General features: G+C 39.0%; 1 protein-coding gene across 1 annotated transcript in view; it reads left to right on the forward strand.

Annotated features, from left to right (window-relative positions):
* The first annotated feature begins 626 nt into the window (after positions 1–626).
* Positions 627–20185, forward strand: part of slco4c1.L (solute carrier organic anion transporter family member 4C1 L homeolog) — a 34562-nt gene continuing 15003 nt past the window's right edge. Inside the window, exons 1-4 of the mRNA XM_018264457.2 lie at positions 627–1224; positions 16672–16935; positions 17447–17635; positions 18706–18802. Of these exons, the coding sequence (XP_018119946.1) occupies positions 672–1224; positions 16672–16935; positions 17447–17635; positions 18706–18802 (1103 nt within the window). The 5' untranslated portion in view covers positions 627–671. The remainder of the gene's footprint in view (positions 1225–16671; positions 16936–17446; positions 17636–18705; positions 18803–20185) is intronic.

Consider the following 20185-nt stretch of genomic DNA (forward strand, 5'->3'; position numbering starts at 1 on the left):
TATCAGAAAAATTTGGATTTTAATAAATAACCCCCTTAGTTATTATTATCCGGGCCCAACAGCCAGTGGTCGGGGGGCCGCACCCCCTCAGGGCCCGTCAGATAACGCACTGCCAATTTCTGGCCGCAGTGGCCGATTTCGGGACAGATAATCTGGTACGGAGGGGGTGGGGGACCTGGCTGCACATCCCGGACCAGGGCCACCCCCCCTCCAGTTACTGCCAACAGCGGTTTTAGTGCAATTACATTGCACAAAGGATTTCAATTAAAGGGGAAGTAGTATTTTCCTCTTTTCCGTTCCTGTATCTCTCACACAGCAGCCTTAACTTACCCCATGTATAATACAAGACAAGTGATAAACATGGAAAGGAAAGCACTGCTATAAGTACACTGGGCACAGCAACATCCATATAAAGTAAGGAGGCCACTGGGAATACTCCAATGTAAGTACAAGTCCAGGGCAGCAGTTAAATAATCTCATTAACTCATTGCAGGTAAAAGCTGCACAACACGTATAACACATAATGAACAATGCGTGCCAAAAGCTCTACAAATGATGACAGTTCCACAGAGGAGAACTACGTTGGCTTGTGGTTTGTGATTTCTCCACACAGAGGAGCAGCAGCTGGTCAGTTACATTATCGCCTCTGAGAAGAATGCGCGGTGAGAGGCATGAGAGAGCGGCAGGAGACAGTACCTGGGAAGGTGTTGTCACAACATGCGTCACGTGACCGGCCGCCGGAGCGAGGGGTGTGTCGCTTGTTTTTGGCAGGTGAAGTTCTGCCTCTGAGGAAAAGGTGCCCCCACCTTCCTGTGTGCCAATACATGTCTGAAGGAGACCATGCAGTCTTGCTTCACTTGGAAGCCGATGCGGGAGGAAGCAGCCAGGCATGTACACCCCATAGACTCGCCCGGGGATTCCAGCGCTTACACAACTACTGGGGGAAGAGGCTCAGGGGTTCCAGCACCAGGCTGAGCTGCGAAGTGTATGTCATGGACGGAGTGGAGAACCCGGGTTTTACCTATACCGGAGAGGTCGGGCTGAAAGACTTCGATAGCACAAGCGAGAAGGAGCCAGAACCCTCTGTATCCCCAGTCCAAGCTGTGGGGGAAGAGTTTAAGGAAGGACCATGCGGCTGGGGCAGCTTCGCCCCGAGCTGGACGCAGTGTTGTAACAACCCCAAGGGCTACTTAGTGATGTACAGCCTCCTGGCCGTCATGCAAGGTAAGCGCATTCCACACATAGCGCTGCGGGGGAGACGCGTCAGCATCACCTGCATTTATAGCCCTGACAGGCGGAGGGGTATCATCCCAGGCATTTCACTCTGTACAGTGTAGTGGGCTAAGCTGCCCCGGGACAAGGACTACTTCTGCTATATACCCTTCACGTTTCAAAGCAATTATAAACTTTCATTTAAACTTTCCTGTGGTTTTTCAAGTTATTTGTAAATGTGAATGATATTGAAATCAATATATTGATTGTTTATTTTTTCTGCGCTTCAGTTTCTGACCTCTCAAACAGTGTAGCAGGAGACAGCGGATTAACAGACCAGAGCACACAAAGGGACTGACCAATACCGCTTTCAGTTGCAAATTACTTCGCAAAAGATTCGGCCGAATACCGAAGCGAATCCAAACCCTAATTTGCAGATGCAAATTAAAGGTGGGAATGGGAAAACATTTTTTACTTCCTTGTTTTGTGACAAAAAGTCACGCAATTTCCTCCCCACCCCTAATTTGCATATGCAAATTCGGATTCAGTTCGGCCGGGCAGAAGGAGTCGGCCGAATCTGAATCCTGCTGAAAAAGGCAGAATCCTGGCCGAATCCCGAACCGAATCCTGGATTCGGTGCATCCCTAGTAGTAGTAATAACCCCAAAATCTCCCTTACAACCAGATTCACAGGATAGTATAGGCTGCACTGTACCAATTCATTTTGCAGGCGGATAATTCAGTATTGTCACTTGGATTACATTAACTAGATTCATTATACGTGTTAGGTAAAATCACCTTTTAGAAGTTCATTTGAGTATAACTTGATTAATGACAGTATTATCAGGAGGAGGCTACCAATAGAACATGGAGAACTTAGCATTATATTTGAATATATCATTTTTGTGAATGTATATAACAAATATGAAGGATGCACCCTATCCACTATTTTCGGCTTCTGCCGGACCTAGGGTTGCCACCTTTTTTGGAAAAAAATACTGGCTTTCCTATATATTTATTTTTTTTCCCTATGATCAACCATCATTTTTACCGGCCAGGTGGCAACCCTAGCCGGATCCGGAGTCCTTCGTAAAAGATTTGGTTGAATACCAAACAGAATCAAAACCCTAATTTACATATGCAAATCAGGGAAAAAGAGAATTGCATACTATGCATGGTTAAAAACTTTTTACTTCCTTGTGTGTGTGTGTTGAAAATTCACATGATTTTAAGGATTTGGTTCGCCCAGGCTCATGGAATCAGCCCAATCTGAATCGTGCTGAAAAAGGCTAAATCCTTTCCAAATACTAGGGATGCACCAAGCCCAGTATTTTGGATTCGGCCGAACCCCTTCGTGAAAAGATTCAGCCGAATACCGAACCAAACCCGAATCCTAATTTGCATATGCATATTAGGAGTAGGAAGGGGAAAATATTTTTTCCCTCTCTGTCTGTAATTTGCATATGCAAATTAGGATTCAGTTCGGCTGGCCAGAAGGATTCGGCCGAATCCGAATCCTGCTGAAAAAGGCCTCAAATATATAGCTAACCCTCCCTGAATGTTTATTTTATCCAGCTATGATTATTATATAGTATAATTAGACGGTTTATTTACATCTGCAAGTGCAGTTGCAGCCCAAGCACTTTTCTTCAGTGATGGGCGAATCAGACCCATTTTGCTAGTTTTGGTTACCCATCACTAGTTATTTTCAATGTTCAGTGGGCAAGTGACCTGTGTGTCCTATTCTTTTTGCGCAACAAACTGCGGCAATTGATACAGAATGCATCAATTGAGGGGAATGGAGGAAACATGCTGGGACTGCAACTGCACTTGCAGATGTAAATAAACCCAAAAATTCACCAAAATGCATTGAAGTCTACAAATTTTTTTAATGCACGAGGCGACGCGTCAATTTTTTTCACTCATTGAAGTCTACTTGACTCATTGGAGACTATGGGTGTCATTGTCGCAGCTAAACTTGGCAAAACTCATCACTAGAAATGACACCAGAAGACTTCAAGAGCTATTGCGGCCTATTTGCAATGGAAACCACACTCAGTTGTGTTCATTTTGGTGAATTTGACACAATTGCGGTAGGCTTAGAACAAGCATCCTAATGACACCAGAATTGTGGGGAAAATAGTGCATTGTGGATTCTGCTTGAAACTGCACTTTGCTCACTGCAATTTACAAACGTAAATAAGCTCTCTTTTGTGGCTAAGGAATGCTAGTGTTTTCAAATTTTATGGTGTTTTGTCATTAAAGGAAAACTATACCCCCCAAACAATGTAGGTCTCTATTAAAAGATACTGAGTAAAACAGCTCATGTGTAAAACCCTGCTTCATGTAAATGAACCATTATCATAATAATATACTTTTTTAGTAGTATGTGCCATTGGGTAATCATAAATAGAAAATTGCCATTTTAAAAAATAAGGGCCGCCCCCTGAGATCGTAAGATTCACTGTGCACACATACAAACCACATGTAAGGTCACATGAGCCAATTAACAGACAGAGTTCTGCCTTTTGCTTCCTCACTTCTTCCTGTTACAGTTAGAGTTGCAGTATTTCTGGTCAGGTGATCTCTGAGGCAGCACAGATAGAGTCACGAAATGGTGGTTCAAGGCAAGAGATGTAAAAGGGCAATATTTATGTAAATATATATTCCAGTTTGGTAAGATTCTTTAATATGTCATTCAATTTGATATAAACTATCTGTTGCTTAAGTATTCATTTTGGGGGTATAGTTTTCCTTTAAAGTGGTTTAACTAGGAGTTCCTGGGCCCTATACAATCATTTCCTGGGCCCTACAAAATCATTTTAGGGCTCATAAAATGACATTTATCATGAATATATACTGAAAGTGCTTATGAGTCAGTGTGACCCATATGGCCCCCAAAACTCCAAGGTCCACTGGTAGTTGCTTCTTTTATAGCAGGGGTGCCCAGACTTTGTTACCCTGGGATCTACTTTCGACATCTGGCCCCATCAGGAGATCTACCTTGATAAAAATAGTGGGCCATCTACCATATGGCACAAGAACAAGTATCCCATGCCCATATAATGGTTATAACACTACATAGTGGCTTTTATAGGTATCCCAGTGCTTTTAGTCTGATAGAGTACTTTATTCTTCCCATGAAAAATCATTAGCACAGACTGCTTTGCCGTACTTACACACCAGCTGAACTTTTCTTGTAAGGCAAATAATCAAAATAATTTTCCCCATGGACTAGCTATATTAATTAAATAAGTTGTCAATTTCAGAATTAGTTATCGGATATAGGTAACTGTAAACTTCTTCTTAGCAGTCACAACCAAACAAAGGAACCTTGGAAAGACATAAGCACCTGGGGTACAAGGGACCTGGGGTATTCCATATAAGGGATCTTTCACCATACCTCCTGTGCTAAATGTACTTTAAACATTAAATAAACCCAATAGGATTGTTTTGCCATCAATATGGATTCTTGCAGCATAGTTAGGGTAACGCATAAGGTCATTTTTATTGTTAAAGAGAGAAAAAGCATATCGTTAAAAAATTATTTGCTTAAAAGGGAGCTTTCTGGATAATGGATTTCTGGATAAGGGGTCCTATACCTGTAGTATTGTGCTATGTTTTGAATATGAAATTTGGTTACTCACCTAACTTTTTAGAATAGATTAAAATATCATTAATCCTGTTTCACCATCACTCAATTGTTTATTTGCCAAACTGAAGTATTTCTATGGCACAAAATGGTTAATATCTGGGATTCATTGCACCTCTCCCCATTCAGAGGCCTTTAATTAAACCCTCAAACAAATGTACTATTAGCAGTGAGTATGTACAACTGGTCAAAGGCCAAAAAAGAACAGGGTAAAGCCCTCAGAACCAGGGGCAAACACAAACTCACATTATCAACGATATCTTGTAACTCATAAAATTCTTCATAAAAATAGAAACATGTATTCAATACATCATATTAAAATACATGCATATAGACCCCATGGTACTCCACCTTACGTGTTTTATACACTTTGCATATAGACCCCATGGTACTCCACCTTACGTGTTTTATACACTTTGGTGCTTATTTATAGGCAGCTAGGCAGCATGATGACAAAAGAGTATTTAATAGACAAAAAGCCCCTCCCATCATTACACAGGACCAATCAAAGCACTTTACATCAACTATCAAATACATATATTTGTATACCATGTATAAACGATAACATGAAATCTCAAATCAGCAAATGAATACGTTAAATTTCAGTTAATTAAAGTCATGTAGTAAAAGGATTTTAAACTCCAAAACAGCAGTAAATAGCAGCAGTCTGCAATTAAATATAAAAGCTGAAACAGTTGGTTCACCTTTACGTTAACTTTTAGTATGTTATAGAATGGCTAATTCTAAGCAACTTTTCAATTGACTTTTAATTTTTTTTATTTTTGTATCGTTTCTGAATTATTTGCCATTCTTCTTCTGACTCTTTCCAGCTTTCAAATGGAGGTCAATGACCCCATCTAAAAACAAATGCTTTGTAAGGCTACATACCATTGTATTGTTATTGCTACTTTTTATTACTCATATTTCTAGTCAGGCCTCTCCTATTTATATTCCAGTCTCTGAATCAGTGCATGGTTGCTAGGATAATTTGGACATTAGCAACCAGATTGCTGAAATTGTCAACTGGAGAGCTCCTGAATAAAAAGCTAAATAACTCAAAACCCACAAACAATAAAAAATGAAAAACAATTGCAAATTGTTTTTCAGAATATCAGTGTCTACATGACAATAAGGGGCCGATTCACTAAGGGTCGAATATCGAGGGTTAATTAACCCTCGATATTCGACTAGGAATTGAAATCCTTCGACTTCGAATATCGAAGTGGAAGGATTTAGTGCAGATAGTTCGATCCAACGATCGAAGGAATATCCTTTGATCAAAAAAAGTTAGCCAAGCCTATGGGGACCTTCCCCATAGGCTAACATTAACTTCGGTAGCTTTTAGATGCCGAACTAGGGGGTCGAAGTTTTTTTTAAAGAGACAGTACTTCGACTATCGAATGGTCGAATAGTCGTACGATGTTTACTTCGAATCCTTCGATTCGAAGTCGTAGTCGAAGGTCTAAGTAGCCCATTCGATGGTCGAAGTAGCCCAAAAAAAACTTCGAAGTCAGGCCTCTCCTATTTATATTCCAGTCTCTGAATCAGTGCATGGTTGCTAGGATAATTTGGACATTAGCAACCAGATTGCTGAAATTGTCAACTGGAATGTTTCAGAATATCAGTGTCTACATGACAATAAGGGGCCGATTCACTAAGGGTCGAATATCGAGGGTTAATTAACTCTCGATATTCGACTAGGAATTGAAAATTTAGCGCAGATAGTTAGATCGAAGGATTATTCCTTCGATCAAACGATTAAATCCTTCGAATCGAACGATTCGAAGGATTTAAATCCAACGATCGAAGGAATATCCTTTGATCAAAAAAAGTTAGCCAAGCCTATGAGGACCTTCCCCATAGGCTAACATTGACTTCGGTAGCTTTTAGATGCCGAACTAGGGGGTCGAAGTTTTTTTTAAAGAGACAGTACTTCGACTATCGAATGGTCGAATAGTCGTACGATGTTTCCTTCGATTCGAAGTCGTAGTCGAAGGTCTAAGTAGCCCATTCGATGGTCGAAGTAGCCCAAAAAAAACTTCGAAATTCGAAGTTTTTTTACTTCGAATCCTTCACTCGAAGTTAGTGAATTGGCCCCTAAAAGTTAATTCAAAGGTGAACAACCCCTTTAATGCCACATAGGCAGTTTTAAAGGTATTCATAAAGCCATATGAACTGGGGGCCCAGAATCTATTAAACTTGTAAGAACCCAATTTCAGATTTGTATAGAATGTTACAGATGTTATCAGATTCATAATTTAAGCCCAATGGTAGACGTCTGTATATGGAAAAACTAAAAGACATCCCTTTTGGTTAAAAGGCTGAGTAGATTGTTGCCTTTCCTTTCTAGCCTCACCTTCTCCGTGCCCTTTATTCAGCTATGCCCTAGAAACTGGACCTTTTCACACATGCTCACGCACCACAGATCCTTTTGACATCACTCTCCTCGCAACCAGGACCCAACCAATTTCTGCCTCCGGATTTTTATGGAAATATATCTGTCTGCATGGGAGAGGGTAATTTTTAATTGAAAAAAAATACATATTTACCATATAGGCATTCAAGGCCCTCGAGTGCCTATATGGCAAATACAGCCCTGCCTGTACTGAAAAAAATGTAGTGTCATTGCCCTGTACAAAATATCTAGTTACATTGCTTTTCCCTATACAATGTGGATTTTTTTATTTGACTCCAGTGTTCTCTAATTCTTTCCTTCAGGGATCTATTTGTGCAACTCACATATTGTTTTAGACACTTCAAGCATGTCAGCAGGTAGATTAGCATAGTAGTATTACAACTGAGATATTCTTGATAAAGCCCAGGCGAAACGCGCTTTGGCAGAACTTCTAGCATTTGGAAATTGGATCTGAATTTAATCCAATTTGTGGATACCGACTAACCTTAGCCTTACCTTACAACATTTAATTCTCTGATTCTCGTTTTACTACATGGCACTGAGGGATTTGTGGTTTTATAGGGAAGATTAGCTCTCCCTCTGAGATAGAAAGATAGCTTTGAGACCACAGTCCCCAGCGTCCGACTTTCTCCCCGTGTGGGGTCCCAGGGCCTAGAGAAATTAATCAGGCAGTAGTTTATTGGGACATCTACACCTCGGTTTTGGTCTCTTTTTTATGAATATAATGAATTCATTTTCTAACACCTAACAGCACTAGCTTTTTTTAACCGATTTGATTAATTTATTAAATCACTGGCAATCTGAGATTGTAATAAGTATTCGCAATTGCACTTAATTGAATTAATTTTAAAGGTGTATTAAGGTTTAGATCACTTTATTTTTAATTAATGAATTAAAACTTAACTTATGTAATTAATTGGCACATAGCACTTTCAAGTATTAAGAATACGCAATTAATTCAGCACAAGCACTTTAGTTAATTAACTCCTTATGTAATGTATTATATTATCAATTAATTACCAATGAATTACATCTATAATCACATATCAACTTTTTAATGATTGCATATAGCACCTTGTCAGTGGGTAGAGACTAATAATTGGTCATGTGGTGGAGAGAGGGGGTTTTACTTATATAGTGATATTCTTTAATATGTCATATGTCATAGTTAAATTCTTTAGATACTCTGATGTATTGACATGTAGTGGGTTGTTTAGCAAAGGTTGAATTTTAGAGTTTTTTATACCTCTAATTAACCTACAACTCGAATGGTTTCTAACTTAATAAAAAAACTGGAATGGAAAAATCTCGAATCCAAAAAAACATCATGAAGGCTATTAACTTCTTTAAATGGTTCAAGGGACTTCTGCCATTGACTCCTACATGACCTTGACAGGTTTTAGATGGTATATTTTCAGATTCAAGCTATTTCCAGGGTTAGGGTATAATAAATCTCAAAAAATTTGCGTTTTCAACCAAAAAAAAATAACCTCGAAAACTCAAATTGGACTGGATTCTTAATAAATTTGCACAGTAATGTACCTTTGGCTATCACATTTTTAATGTTATGTGTGAACGTGCTTGCAGAGAATATGTCTTTGAAGGTATGCGCTCGTCTAGGTTAAGTATTTCTTTATAATGCCAATTTATAGAATTGTCTGCTTCAAAAAGGAATCTTATCTAGCCAGTCTCTTTTCTTCTTTATCGATCTCTCACTGCTTAACAAAATTTTTCTCTCCATGCTTGCTGCTCTTCGAAAAGCTTTAGTAACAGTTTTTTGTCTATAACCTTTCTCCTAAAATCTCCTACTCATATCCCGTGGTTGATTAGGGATTCACTAAATCCACTGTTTCAACATTCAGCCAAATCCTTCATGATACAACCGAATATGAACCTTAATTTGTATGTGCAAAATAGGATGAGCTAGAGAACCATGCGCTGCACTTGTGGTTAAAATATAAAAGTCATGTAATATTTAGAAAATGGATTTGATTCAGCCAGGCCGAATCCTGGATTTGGTGCTTCCCTAACTTGCTTATAAAAGTCACTCTCCGTTGAGCATTTCCTTCTCAAGTGAAGGAACTAGCAGACAATTCTATAAAGTTCTTGACATTATAAGGAAATACTTACATATTCTTATATCAATTTATACATGGTACATGCAGCTTAAAAGACAGAGCCCCATCAAACTTATATATCGCTAAATAATTGTTTGTTGCTGTAAAGCCCTTTGATGTAATGATGGGAACTGCTTTTTGGAATCATACTGTAAATATATTTTATATTTTGAGTTTAAAGCTTATCCTGTAATCGTACATCTACTTAAAGAGGACCTGTCACCCTAAGAAAGAATTCCAAATCCTATGTTATGATGTTAGTCTAGCAAAATAAACTTCACTTACACTACATAGGTCATTTCAATCTTGTCTTGGAAATCACAATCACATCAAGCTGGTAGGCACCATTTATGGACACTGTTATTAAGGCAAGCATTAGATCATGCCAAAATCTTGTTAATTTGCCAGAATTAACAAGATGACCATGCATTGGCTACACATTTAGATGTTGAAGACAGACGGTTGAATTTAAGGACAGTGACATCTAGGAAGTGCAGAATGGAAAATGAAAGTAATTCCCTGCTCTGGCTTTATGCAGTCAATATATGATCGATAGCTGAGAGTTATAAACAAGGTTATAATCAGTATGGATGTTTTAATAAAAAAATATTTGGGCTTCATGTTTAATTTTAAAAGGACTTTTTTATGACTGGGTGACAGGACCCCTTTAACACCCTCATTGTTGTAAAAAAAAAAAAAATCACTTAGTTCTAGTTTAGTTGGCACTGGGGTTGGTGGCCAGCTCTCGGTTAAAGCAAACTTTTTTTGGGCCCATTATTTATAAAAAGGGAATGTCCAACCTGAAGCTCCGGAAGTTTAGTTCACCAACTGGAAGGCCATGGCTTGGCCATTCTTAAATATAAAGTGATACTCCAACATGTTTGTTTAATTTTCATTGTAAACATTCTCATTTAGATATTAGGGAATAGGCTCTTTCCTTCTGAGGCTAGTGTTGCACATGATCATTCGCCTGTAAGTGCACTGTCACGGTTGGCACCCAACACCAGAACAAATGCCAAGCACCCTGGTCTTGGCTCGTGCTTCACCTGTAGTGTGACCGCCTTTGGCCTCGGGAGATGCCCTCAGCTACTTGGATGCTACCAGGACTTAAACAAGTGGTGCAAGGCTAGAGGTTCTGGATAAGCAGAGGGGCATGACTGTTAGCAAAGTCTTTGGGCAGAAGGTCGTGGTACAAGGTGTTAAACTGAGTCGTAGTCGGAACTGGCCGGGTTGAGACAGGCAGAAAGTGAGCGTAAACAAATCAGGCCGGGTCTGGGCAGGCAGCGTTCAAAGCGAGGTCAGGCAGGCAAGGGTCAAAACCGGGAGATCAATCAGAGGGATATAGCAGAAGAGGTAGTCGTAATTCAGGCAATGGATCAGGATACAGAGGTCAGAATGGTCAGGAACAGGCAGGGGTCACAACAGATCAGCTCAGAATCAGAATAGAAAAAAGCTAAAGGCACCAGGAACAAACCTATAACGGGCAATGAGAACCAGTGGGATGGCCCTTTAAGTATTTGAATTTTCACGCCGTTGCATGCTGGCGTCATCACGTCAGCGTGCATGCGCCTATAAAGCAGGAGAGGCATGCCGCGTGCGCCCTTAACGAACCGGCGCAGGAGGAAGAAGACACGGCGGGCGTCCCTGCCGTCCCCCCACTAGACCACCAGGGTAAGCCTTTACATGCACACACTGGGCACCAATATTCCCTCTAAGCTGTTCGCTCGTGCACACACAACATATTGTAGTGTACACAACATTTTCTATTTATTTTAACCCGAGTTTTTAAAAATGCGAATTTGCACACAAATTTTTTTTTGCATACATAGCCAAGAAAGAATTAGAGGGAATATTGTGGGGCAGATTTTGTGAAACTAGGGGTGGCATCTGGCTCTTAATACTGGATTGTATATCTTTTAACTATTAGAAAATGAGCAAATATTGGTCACTGCCTTTAAATTCAATGAATAGTAAAGCCTTATATAACTTCTTATATCATGCTAACTGTAATTTTATGTTTTATTAAGAAGGTTGGACTCCCCCCACTCCACCCCCATGGCACAGAACTCTGATCTACAGGTTTTATGTTTTTAGCTACATGAGTGTTAATCCTGAATATACACATCTCTCAACCTGTTTGTTCTACCCCACTGTCCTAGCCACTGCTCAGTTGCCTTTCCCAAATCTCCACCTACTCTCAAAACAGATATAGTATAAGCAGAGGTACAAAAAAAAAATCAGCTTCTCAAAGTCACCAAGAATGCAAAAGAGAAGTACCAATCCATTCGTAATTTTTTTTTTATTAGAACAGACAGAAATGACCTAAAGCAGAACTAAGGCCTAAAGCCTAATTATGGCTAGAAATGATATATTTACCAAGTTCAGAAACCCTATAATGGCAATGCATTTGAACCCTGCCTTTAAAGTTGTTCAAAGAAGCTTAACATCTTAAGCATCTTGTATTGTTTAAAACATATGTACATATGTTGTATTGTTGTATGTAAACTGTATATTGTGAGTTTGGAAACAATGACAGCTGAGAGCATTTGTCATGAATAAACAGAAAACAAGATGTTTAGCCACTGATGGTACCTTCCAAGGCTTAGATAATCATTGCTAAATGGCTGTGGTGACCTTTGGATGGTACAGAAGCCAGTGTCGGACTGGCCCACCGGGTTACCAGTAAAACTCCCGGTGGGCCAAGGTGTCAGTGGGCCCTCCTGCCTCTAAACATTTGGCCTATTTCATGGCCATTCCCTATTTCTATGAGAACACATAAATAGATGGATGAGAATAAAATAATAAAATAAATAGACGGATTAATAGATTATAATATGTAAAGAAAAGAAAATAGGAGAATAGAGGTTGAGTGAGGAGAGGAAGAATAATAGTACTGAGAGTGGGCCCCTGGTCTAAGGTCTTTCGGTGGGCCCCTGGTGTCCCAGTCCAACACTGACAGAAGCCCGCATGCAAACATAAGGTAAAGCATTTCTAGCAATTCATTGTGTTTTTGTTTTAGTTCACCTTTGATGGGAACATGTAAAGAAAAGGTAATAAAAAGCAATTTAGAGCAGTCGTAATGCTTTGCAATACCTATTCTTACATTAGAATTATATCCCTTGTTCTTGTTTGCAGAGACCTTATTACAGTGTAGTCTAATTAGTAGGTAGCTAGTTACACAAGCAGTGTTTTGACAAAAAGATTGTAAGTCTATTCAGTTCAGCAATTTATTTTACTAAGAATATACTGGTCCAGAAGAAGGATTCAAGTTTCCCTTAATGGTAACCTGTTTATATCTGGGATCCAATTGTACTCTGTAGAGTAACTCTTCACTCTCCCTTCAGGGATTGATTGATTCACAGTTAGGTCTAACTGTTAGGCTCCCTGTTTCTAGAAAATGTATTCCAGCTAACTAACTGTAGCTTATTTCCCCCCCAAAACAGCTATAATAATAGGTAAGGCTTACTTCCCCTTGGCTTTTTTCAAATCTTCAGCTTGAATGTGACTTTCAAAGTACCCCATAGGAGAAAGGCGATGACATCTTGAATTCCACTGTGTACTGAACCAGAACTCAGCTTTTTTCAGCATCTAAGCTAATTCACAGTTGGAAGAGGAAGTTGTTTCCCCTATCCTGGTTTAAATTCTCCTAGCAGTTTAATAACTGGCCATTAGGTGTCATTGTCCTAGTCTTTAAAAAGGGGAAGCCAACATAGGCCTGGCATCTTTTTATCTCTGTAGGAGGTGAATGAAGATCAGAGCCTGGGTAGAGGTAGGTGTAGCTAGTTTGAGAATAGTTCTGTAACAGCTCGCTTCAGGAACAAGAGACAGAATTAAGGAAATGAGCAGCCTGAAGCACCAACAAGGATATTATATGAATTAGGAGTTGTAGCACAAATCTAAGGGAGAAAGTAGTCCACTTATCTTCTACTTGAATGGCCTGTACCAGTGGCGTAACTACCGGGGGAGCAGGGGGTGCGATTGGGCCAGGGCCCCCCGGCAGCTCGCACGCCACTGATTCCGGCCGGTTCCAGGCGTACGGAGGGGGGCGGGGGCCCGGCTGAGCATCCCAAGCCAGGGCCCGTCCCCTCTAGTTACGTTACTGGCCTTTACTTGAGGTTGACAATTCCAAGTAGACTCAATACACAATTTGATCATTGACCCATGATCGATAAGCACTAAAGAATCTTTGTATGTGAGAAACTGTACTGTACTGTGTCATATGTGACAGTTCTTATGGAGGTTGTTCTACATTCCTCTGAATAAAGAGTTATTATGTATTTTAAGAACAATCAGCACCCGATTGCTTTAATCAACCTGAGAGTTGTAGTTCAGCAATACCCTTCCTCCACTAAGGCCCATCCTAGAGAACAAGAGTCACATGTTTATTTGTATGTTTAACTGATAGTTTCTGGAACACATCACTTCCATTTATCGGGTTACAATTAAAAATTTACAATTTAGAAAGCACATTATGTCAGTGAGTGAGATGAAGCTTATATTAAATGTTCATTCAATAGTTCTCCTGTAAGGGGCCCAGCCTTTCTGGGTCTTCCACTGCTGGTTCATCATATCATCTGAGACACTACCAGGGCAAACAGTCTAATGATGCTTACAATGCAACTCCAGCAAGACACATATAGAATAGTTTAAGAAAACAGCCATGAAATGTTTGACTTGAACTGGTGAGGCTCAGCAGATTCCTTAACAGCAAAGCCATGTTCACTGATGTAAGAGCCAACCTGTAGTTGCAACCATGACCAACACTTTCATAAGCTCATTATTTCAGGGAATACTAGCAGTTTACAGATAATGTTATGGCTAAAATGACAGCGGGCCTAAAGGCCAGGAGCAGTTACTTGCTTGAGGAAAAAAAACTAAAATTTGGCCTGTGAGCTGCTGGGTTTTTGTCAGTTGGACATATAGACCTAGAGATGGGCTTCTACAAAGAAGATGGGCTCCAGGCAAGTGAATACAATCAGAATTAAATCAACTTTTTATGTGGGCAAGAGCCCTGGCCACAGGATTCTATAGCGGACCCATGAGAACCCCTCCTTACTAGGATTGTGTTATATTCGTGTCTGCATAGCAGTACCAATCAGGTGATACTGGGAGATCCTTTTTGTTTTCTTGGCTGCACTGAAAATGGTTCCACCACCAAATATTTTCTGAAAGAGTTAAGAATCAAGGTTGTGGGTTTTAGTCTCTCTAGTTCATTTCGACTACATTATGTTTAACTGCCTGACCAGGAAGTACCTCCAGGGTTCCCGTTGTGCCTTGCGTCAATAGATCCAGTGTGCAACTTGTGTCTATTTTGGTGAATCAGATGCAATTGTGGTAGACACAGCGCAGTTGTCCGCAATGTCTCTAGAATTCTGGCAAAAAATGCTGCATTGTGGGGAAAAAACTTGGATATTGTGCTCAGAATTGCATTCTGCACAATGCATCAAGTAATTGAATGCACCCTAATGTTTTGCTTCTGTTACATGTTGCAATCAAATCCATTGAAGGCTTCGTTGTAGTGATAGTATCTGCATCCCTTAAATCTAAATGTGCTGGGCAAAGCCTTGTGAAGTTACCAGATAATTATTATTATTTAATGTGCACATTATTCTACGCTTTGGCATATTGTTTTATGCTAGTTTACAGAACAGCTGGTTCACAGGAGTGCTCTGCCTGTAACTACAGAATATTTATTACTTGGAAAACAAACACAAAAGAAGGAATTGTTAATTAAGTGTCCTGCTCTATCATTGTTCTTTTATATCCATTGGAGTTAGTCCAGAATATTGGATTACATGTTGCCTGGACATCCTGATGACTGTGTAAGAAGAATTATGGTAACAAGGGATGTTTTAAAGCTTTTTAAGATTTGGCAGCAGAGATATTTGGCAAATGTTTGTTGTAGAAATAGCAGCATTAGTTACAGACACTAACCCATTTGTGACAGAACTGGACCTCAAAAAATGCACATTATATTCAATGATATTTTTGTACCTGTATTGATTGTGATGTTTGTTACTCCATATATTCTATATATGTAATTCATGTGATGTAGTTGTATAATCACATTTACTTTACAGTGCTACGCAATATGTTGGCGCTATATAAATACATGTTAATAATAATAATAATATTCCTTGACCATGCCCAGTTATGCCCCAAAACCACCCATAGGTTAATGTTATGGGCCTATTCAATATAAATTGGGGCTTTGATTTAGAGACTACAGATTTGCAGCCCTAAAGTATATGCAGTTCATGTGTGTGTATCGATATGGAGGCTCAGACACATATCTTTGTATTAAGAACATAAACTTAAAGCATGTTCAGCCAAAGAAGAACATACCAGCTTTATTATATTAATGCCCATAATTAGTGCCCAAGTGGTATACGCTTTATTCATTTGTGCATAAATGAGAAAAATTATAATGTTCACCCAGCTGTCTGAAGCATACCTGAGGCATAATATGATTGGTGGTTCCAAAGTATGGGGTTTGCCTACTAGAGTATGTTTTTATTTTCACTCATATATAAAGGGTCCAGGGCAAATTTTGGACCACAAAAGGGTGAGGGTAGAACTCAAAAAGTAAAAATCCTGTTCAGAAATGATCCCTACTATGACCATTATTAGTATGCAGCACTGCATAAATGTAATTGTACCAGAATACATACGAGACTATTGCTTACTAATTAACGGAAAACTAAAGAAATATGGTACAAAAGATGGACCAGCCCACAGCAAACACAGCCCTTTGACAGGGAAAATCTGTGCCTCTGAAGATACCCCTCATCTTCTTTTCTGCTGATTCACTACATATGTTCTGGGCTGCTGTCAGTTATCTGGGCTTAGACAATGACTCTATACATATATATTTACAATATATATATATTTATTGTATATAAATGTGATGATACAGAGCTCACACGGCAGCTCCAAAACCAGTACAATTAGCTTTAGAATGTAATAATTAGCCCTGAAGCATTGGCTTCTATGACAGGTGAACCTCATTTTTTACATGATGGTTCTATGACCCTAAACTTCTCCCCAGCTGCCCAGAGCATGCTGATCATGTGCAGTGTCACTGACTAACCAAGATGAGGAGCTCCTGTGACAACTTTGAAGGCCTGGATCATTATTGTAATAGAAATGCTGAACCTTTAGGCAGTTAAGTATTTTCTGGCTGTATTCTTTTTAGGGTTTAGTTCTCCTTTAATTTCTGTCAGACATTGTGAATGTAAACCTTGGCACTCAATCTCATGTCATTTTTTTTTTCAGGCACTGCAGTAAATGGGTTGATAAATGTCGTTATTACCACAATAGAGAAGCGCTTTGACTTAAACAGTTCCCTGACTGGATTAATCGCCGCCAGCTATGACATTGCCTTTTGCCTTCTTTCACTTTTTGTGTCATTTTATGGACAGAGAGGACATAAGCCTAGATGGCTTGCATTTTCAGCTTTTATGATTGGACTGGGTTCATTCGTTTTTTCTATACCAAACTTTTTTTCTGGTGTATATGAGTATGGAAGCAAATTCAGTGGTAAGTTAAACTATTTATTTTCTACCATTCACAAATGTCAGCAAACTGTACCAAGAATATGGGCATAAAATGTGGTGTGAGATTAGTGTTTATTCAATGGGTTTCCAACCATAGGGTTTCCTAAACTGCCTGCTGCAGTTTTCCATCCTAGAATGTGGCATGTTATTTGATATACAGATTCCTACATTTACTTACGGTGAAATTGGTCCATTAACTACTATATTAGGGTTTCCAAAAACATAAATGTACTAGATTTACCAGCAACTGGTGCACAGGTTTGTTTGGAATCTTCAGTCTGTGTTGAGGCAGGGATACATTCACAAGGATAGTGGAAATAGTTAGGAAAGGAAGGAAGGCAGTCAAATTAAAAAAATGGAAGGAAGAAGAAAGACAAAAGTAAAAAAAAGCGAGAAAATTAAAAGAGACAAAGGAAGAAATGTAGGAGAGATTGAAAAATTTAAAGGGTGTTCTGAAAACTGAATGTTAAACTAACGGTGGCTTTGTTTTATAGACGTCTGTGAAGTATCAGGAAACTCCAGCAGTTTACAGAATTGCTCCGAAGGAACTTCCCAGTCCTATTTTTTGTATGTCTTTGTTCTGGGAGGGCTTCTTATGGGAGTTGGTGGAACTCCACTATACACGCTTGGAACTGCCTATTTTGATGACAGCCTTCCACCACATAAATCATCCCTTTACATAGGTAAATAACTCACGCTACGAATTATTTCCTAACATTATTAGGAAGATAAGAAAACTGTTTGGTTCCAGGTACTTTTTAAACGCATTGCTGAAATAAGAGCTCAGGTGTTACAAATGGTATCTAGTGATGGGCGAATAAATTCGCAAGGCATGAATTTGCTGCGAATTTCCACGACTTTAATGCACTTGGACAAAATAGTCATTTGCGTCAAAATTGTCACACTTCAAAATGATTTTGACGCCCATTGACTTCAAAGCACTTTGTGAATTTTTTGCCGTTTTGCTAATTTTCGGGTAAGCGAAACGGGAAAGAGTTGCCCATCACTAATGGTATCCCAAACCCAGAACAAACCCCAAGGTCCTGGCCTCAGCTCGTGCTTCCACCTATAATATCAGGCTTGCTTGTACATAATTTAACATCAGAAAGAAAACACTCACTCGTTTTGTTTTTGCCAGTATTAATGTACAAGCATCATCATTTTTCATATTTATCTGCTATAAAAATAATGTCAAATGTTATTTTTGGTATTGTCAACAGAAATAGAAAGACAAAATAGTAAATTACGCCATTTAAATGAAAGTGGATTGAACTTGATTTTGTAAATATGGACTCTTTCTAGTACAGGTATGGGATACATTATCCAGAAAGCTCTGTATTATGTAAAGGCCATCTCCCATAGACTCTATATTATCCAAATAACCAAAAATGATTTCCTTTTTCTCTGTAATAATAAAACAGTACCTTGTACTTGATCCAAAGTAAGATATAATTAAGTCTTATTGGAAGCAAAACCAGCCTATTGGGTTTATTTAATGTTTAAATTATTTTCTAGTAGACTTAAGGTATGAAGATCCAAATTATAGAAAGATCCCTTATCTGGAAAACGCCAGGTCCTGAGCATTCTGGTTAACATGTCCCATACCTGTATAATGATTAGATGTTACACAATTCTATTACTAATGTATGTATAATCTTATATTGTTAATATAAAAACAAAACATTTTCTGAACATGTTGGCTGCTATATAAAGGGTAATACTAAGGGTAATACTAACATTGGGTATTTTCCAGGTATAGCCTATGGCATGTCTGTAGTGGGCCCTGCTGTTGGATATTTAGTCGGAGGACAGCTCTTAAACATATACATAGATTTTGATAAAGGTCAAAGGTAAGTTGTAACATATTTGACTTTTTTCACATTTTCTTATTAAAGGAACACTATTATCATCATAAGAAATGCTTTGAATTTATTGCTTAAAAGATTTGTATTATCCAGGCAGAATGTAGCTACTGAGTTTTGTATTTTTTGGAGAACAAATGCAGGATTGTGGAAAAAAATTGTGATCACTTAAGAAAAGATTGTAATTGCAACATAAATCTGCCACCTATGACAAACCATCATAACATATTTCATAAAATAATCTCACTGGCCTCCAATCCACTAGCTGTTAGTGGTGGAGATTAACAGTGATGACTTGTCAATCCCAGGGCTTGAAGATTGCTAAAAAAGATAATTAGAATACAGTGGTTGTATCGACTGTAAAATGCTCAGGCTGCTTTTTTAAGCACTTTTGCAATTTGCATTATTTATTTAGCTATTTAAGTTTTTGGGTGGTTCGCCTTTAAGTTAACTTTTAGTAAGTTACAGAATGGCTAATTCTAGGCAACTTTTCAATTGGTCTTCATTTTTTCTTTTTTAGTAGTTTTTGAATTTGTTGCCTTCTTTTTCTGACTTTGCAGCTTTCAAATGGGGGTCACTGACCTTATCTAAAAAACAAATGTTCGGTAAGGCTAATATTGTTATTGCTACTTTTTATTACTCATGTTTCTATTCAGGCCCTCTACTGTTTATACTCCAGTCCTTTATTCAAATCAATGCATGGCTGCTAGCAGTGGAGTAGCTTGGTAGAATCCGACCCCCCCCTGCCAAAAAATACACTGAGGGGGCCTGGCGCAAACAGTCCTCTTCTCCTGGTCCCCCTCCCAATACACATGCTCAGGGTCCCCTATAAGTTAAAAAAACATTGGTGCCAGGGACCCCCATAAAAGTTTTTTTAAAAATCATTGGTGGTCTGGGCCCCCCCATAAGTTAAAAAAAAATGCTGGCAACAGGGCCCCTCTTACAAGTTAAAAATAAATTGGGGCCCCAGAGAAAAACATTGGTGGCAGGGGCCTGTAGAGTATTAAAATAATACATTGGTGGCTAGGGCTTTTCAAAAAAAAAAACACATTTTGGGGGTTATTTATCAAGGTCCGAATTTATCTCAATATCGGCTGCTACAAACTGCGATCTAACCCGCTCTGGTTTTTAACGCTTATTTATTATTACATTTTCCCGAAAATTTGCTTTGCAGGAAAAGCTCTGATTTTCACGATTTTTTCATGAATTTTCCCCGAAATCTCAGAATTTTTTGGATTTTTCACCCGAAAGCTCCGAAAACATTGTGAAATTGCCTGAAACCCCGGACACAACCAAAATTCAATGGGACTGTTCCCATTGAAATTATGCAACCTCGACAGGTTTGAGATGCCGCATTTTTATATTCAGGCT

Source organism: Xenopus laevis, chromosome 1L (assembly GCF_017654675.1).
Source record: "Xenopus laevis strain J_2021 chromosome 1L, Xenopus_laevis_v10.1, whole genome shotgun sequence".
NCBI classification, from domain to species: domain Eukaryota; kingdom Metazoa; phylum Chordata; class Amphibia; order Anura; family Pipidae; genus Xenopus; species Xenopus laevis.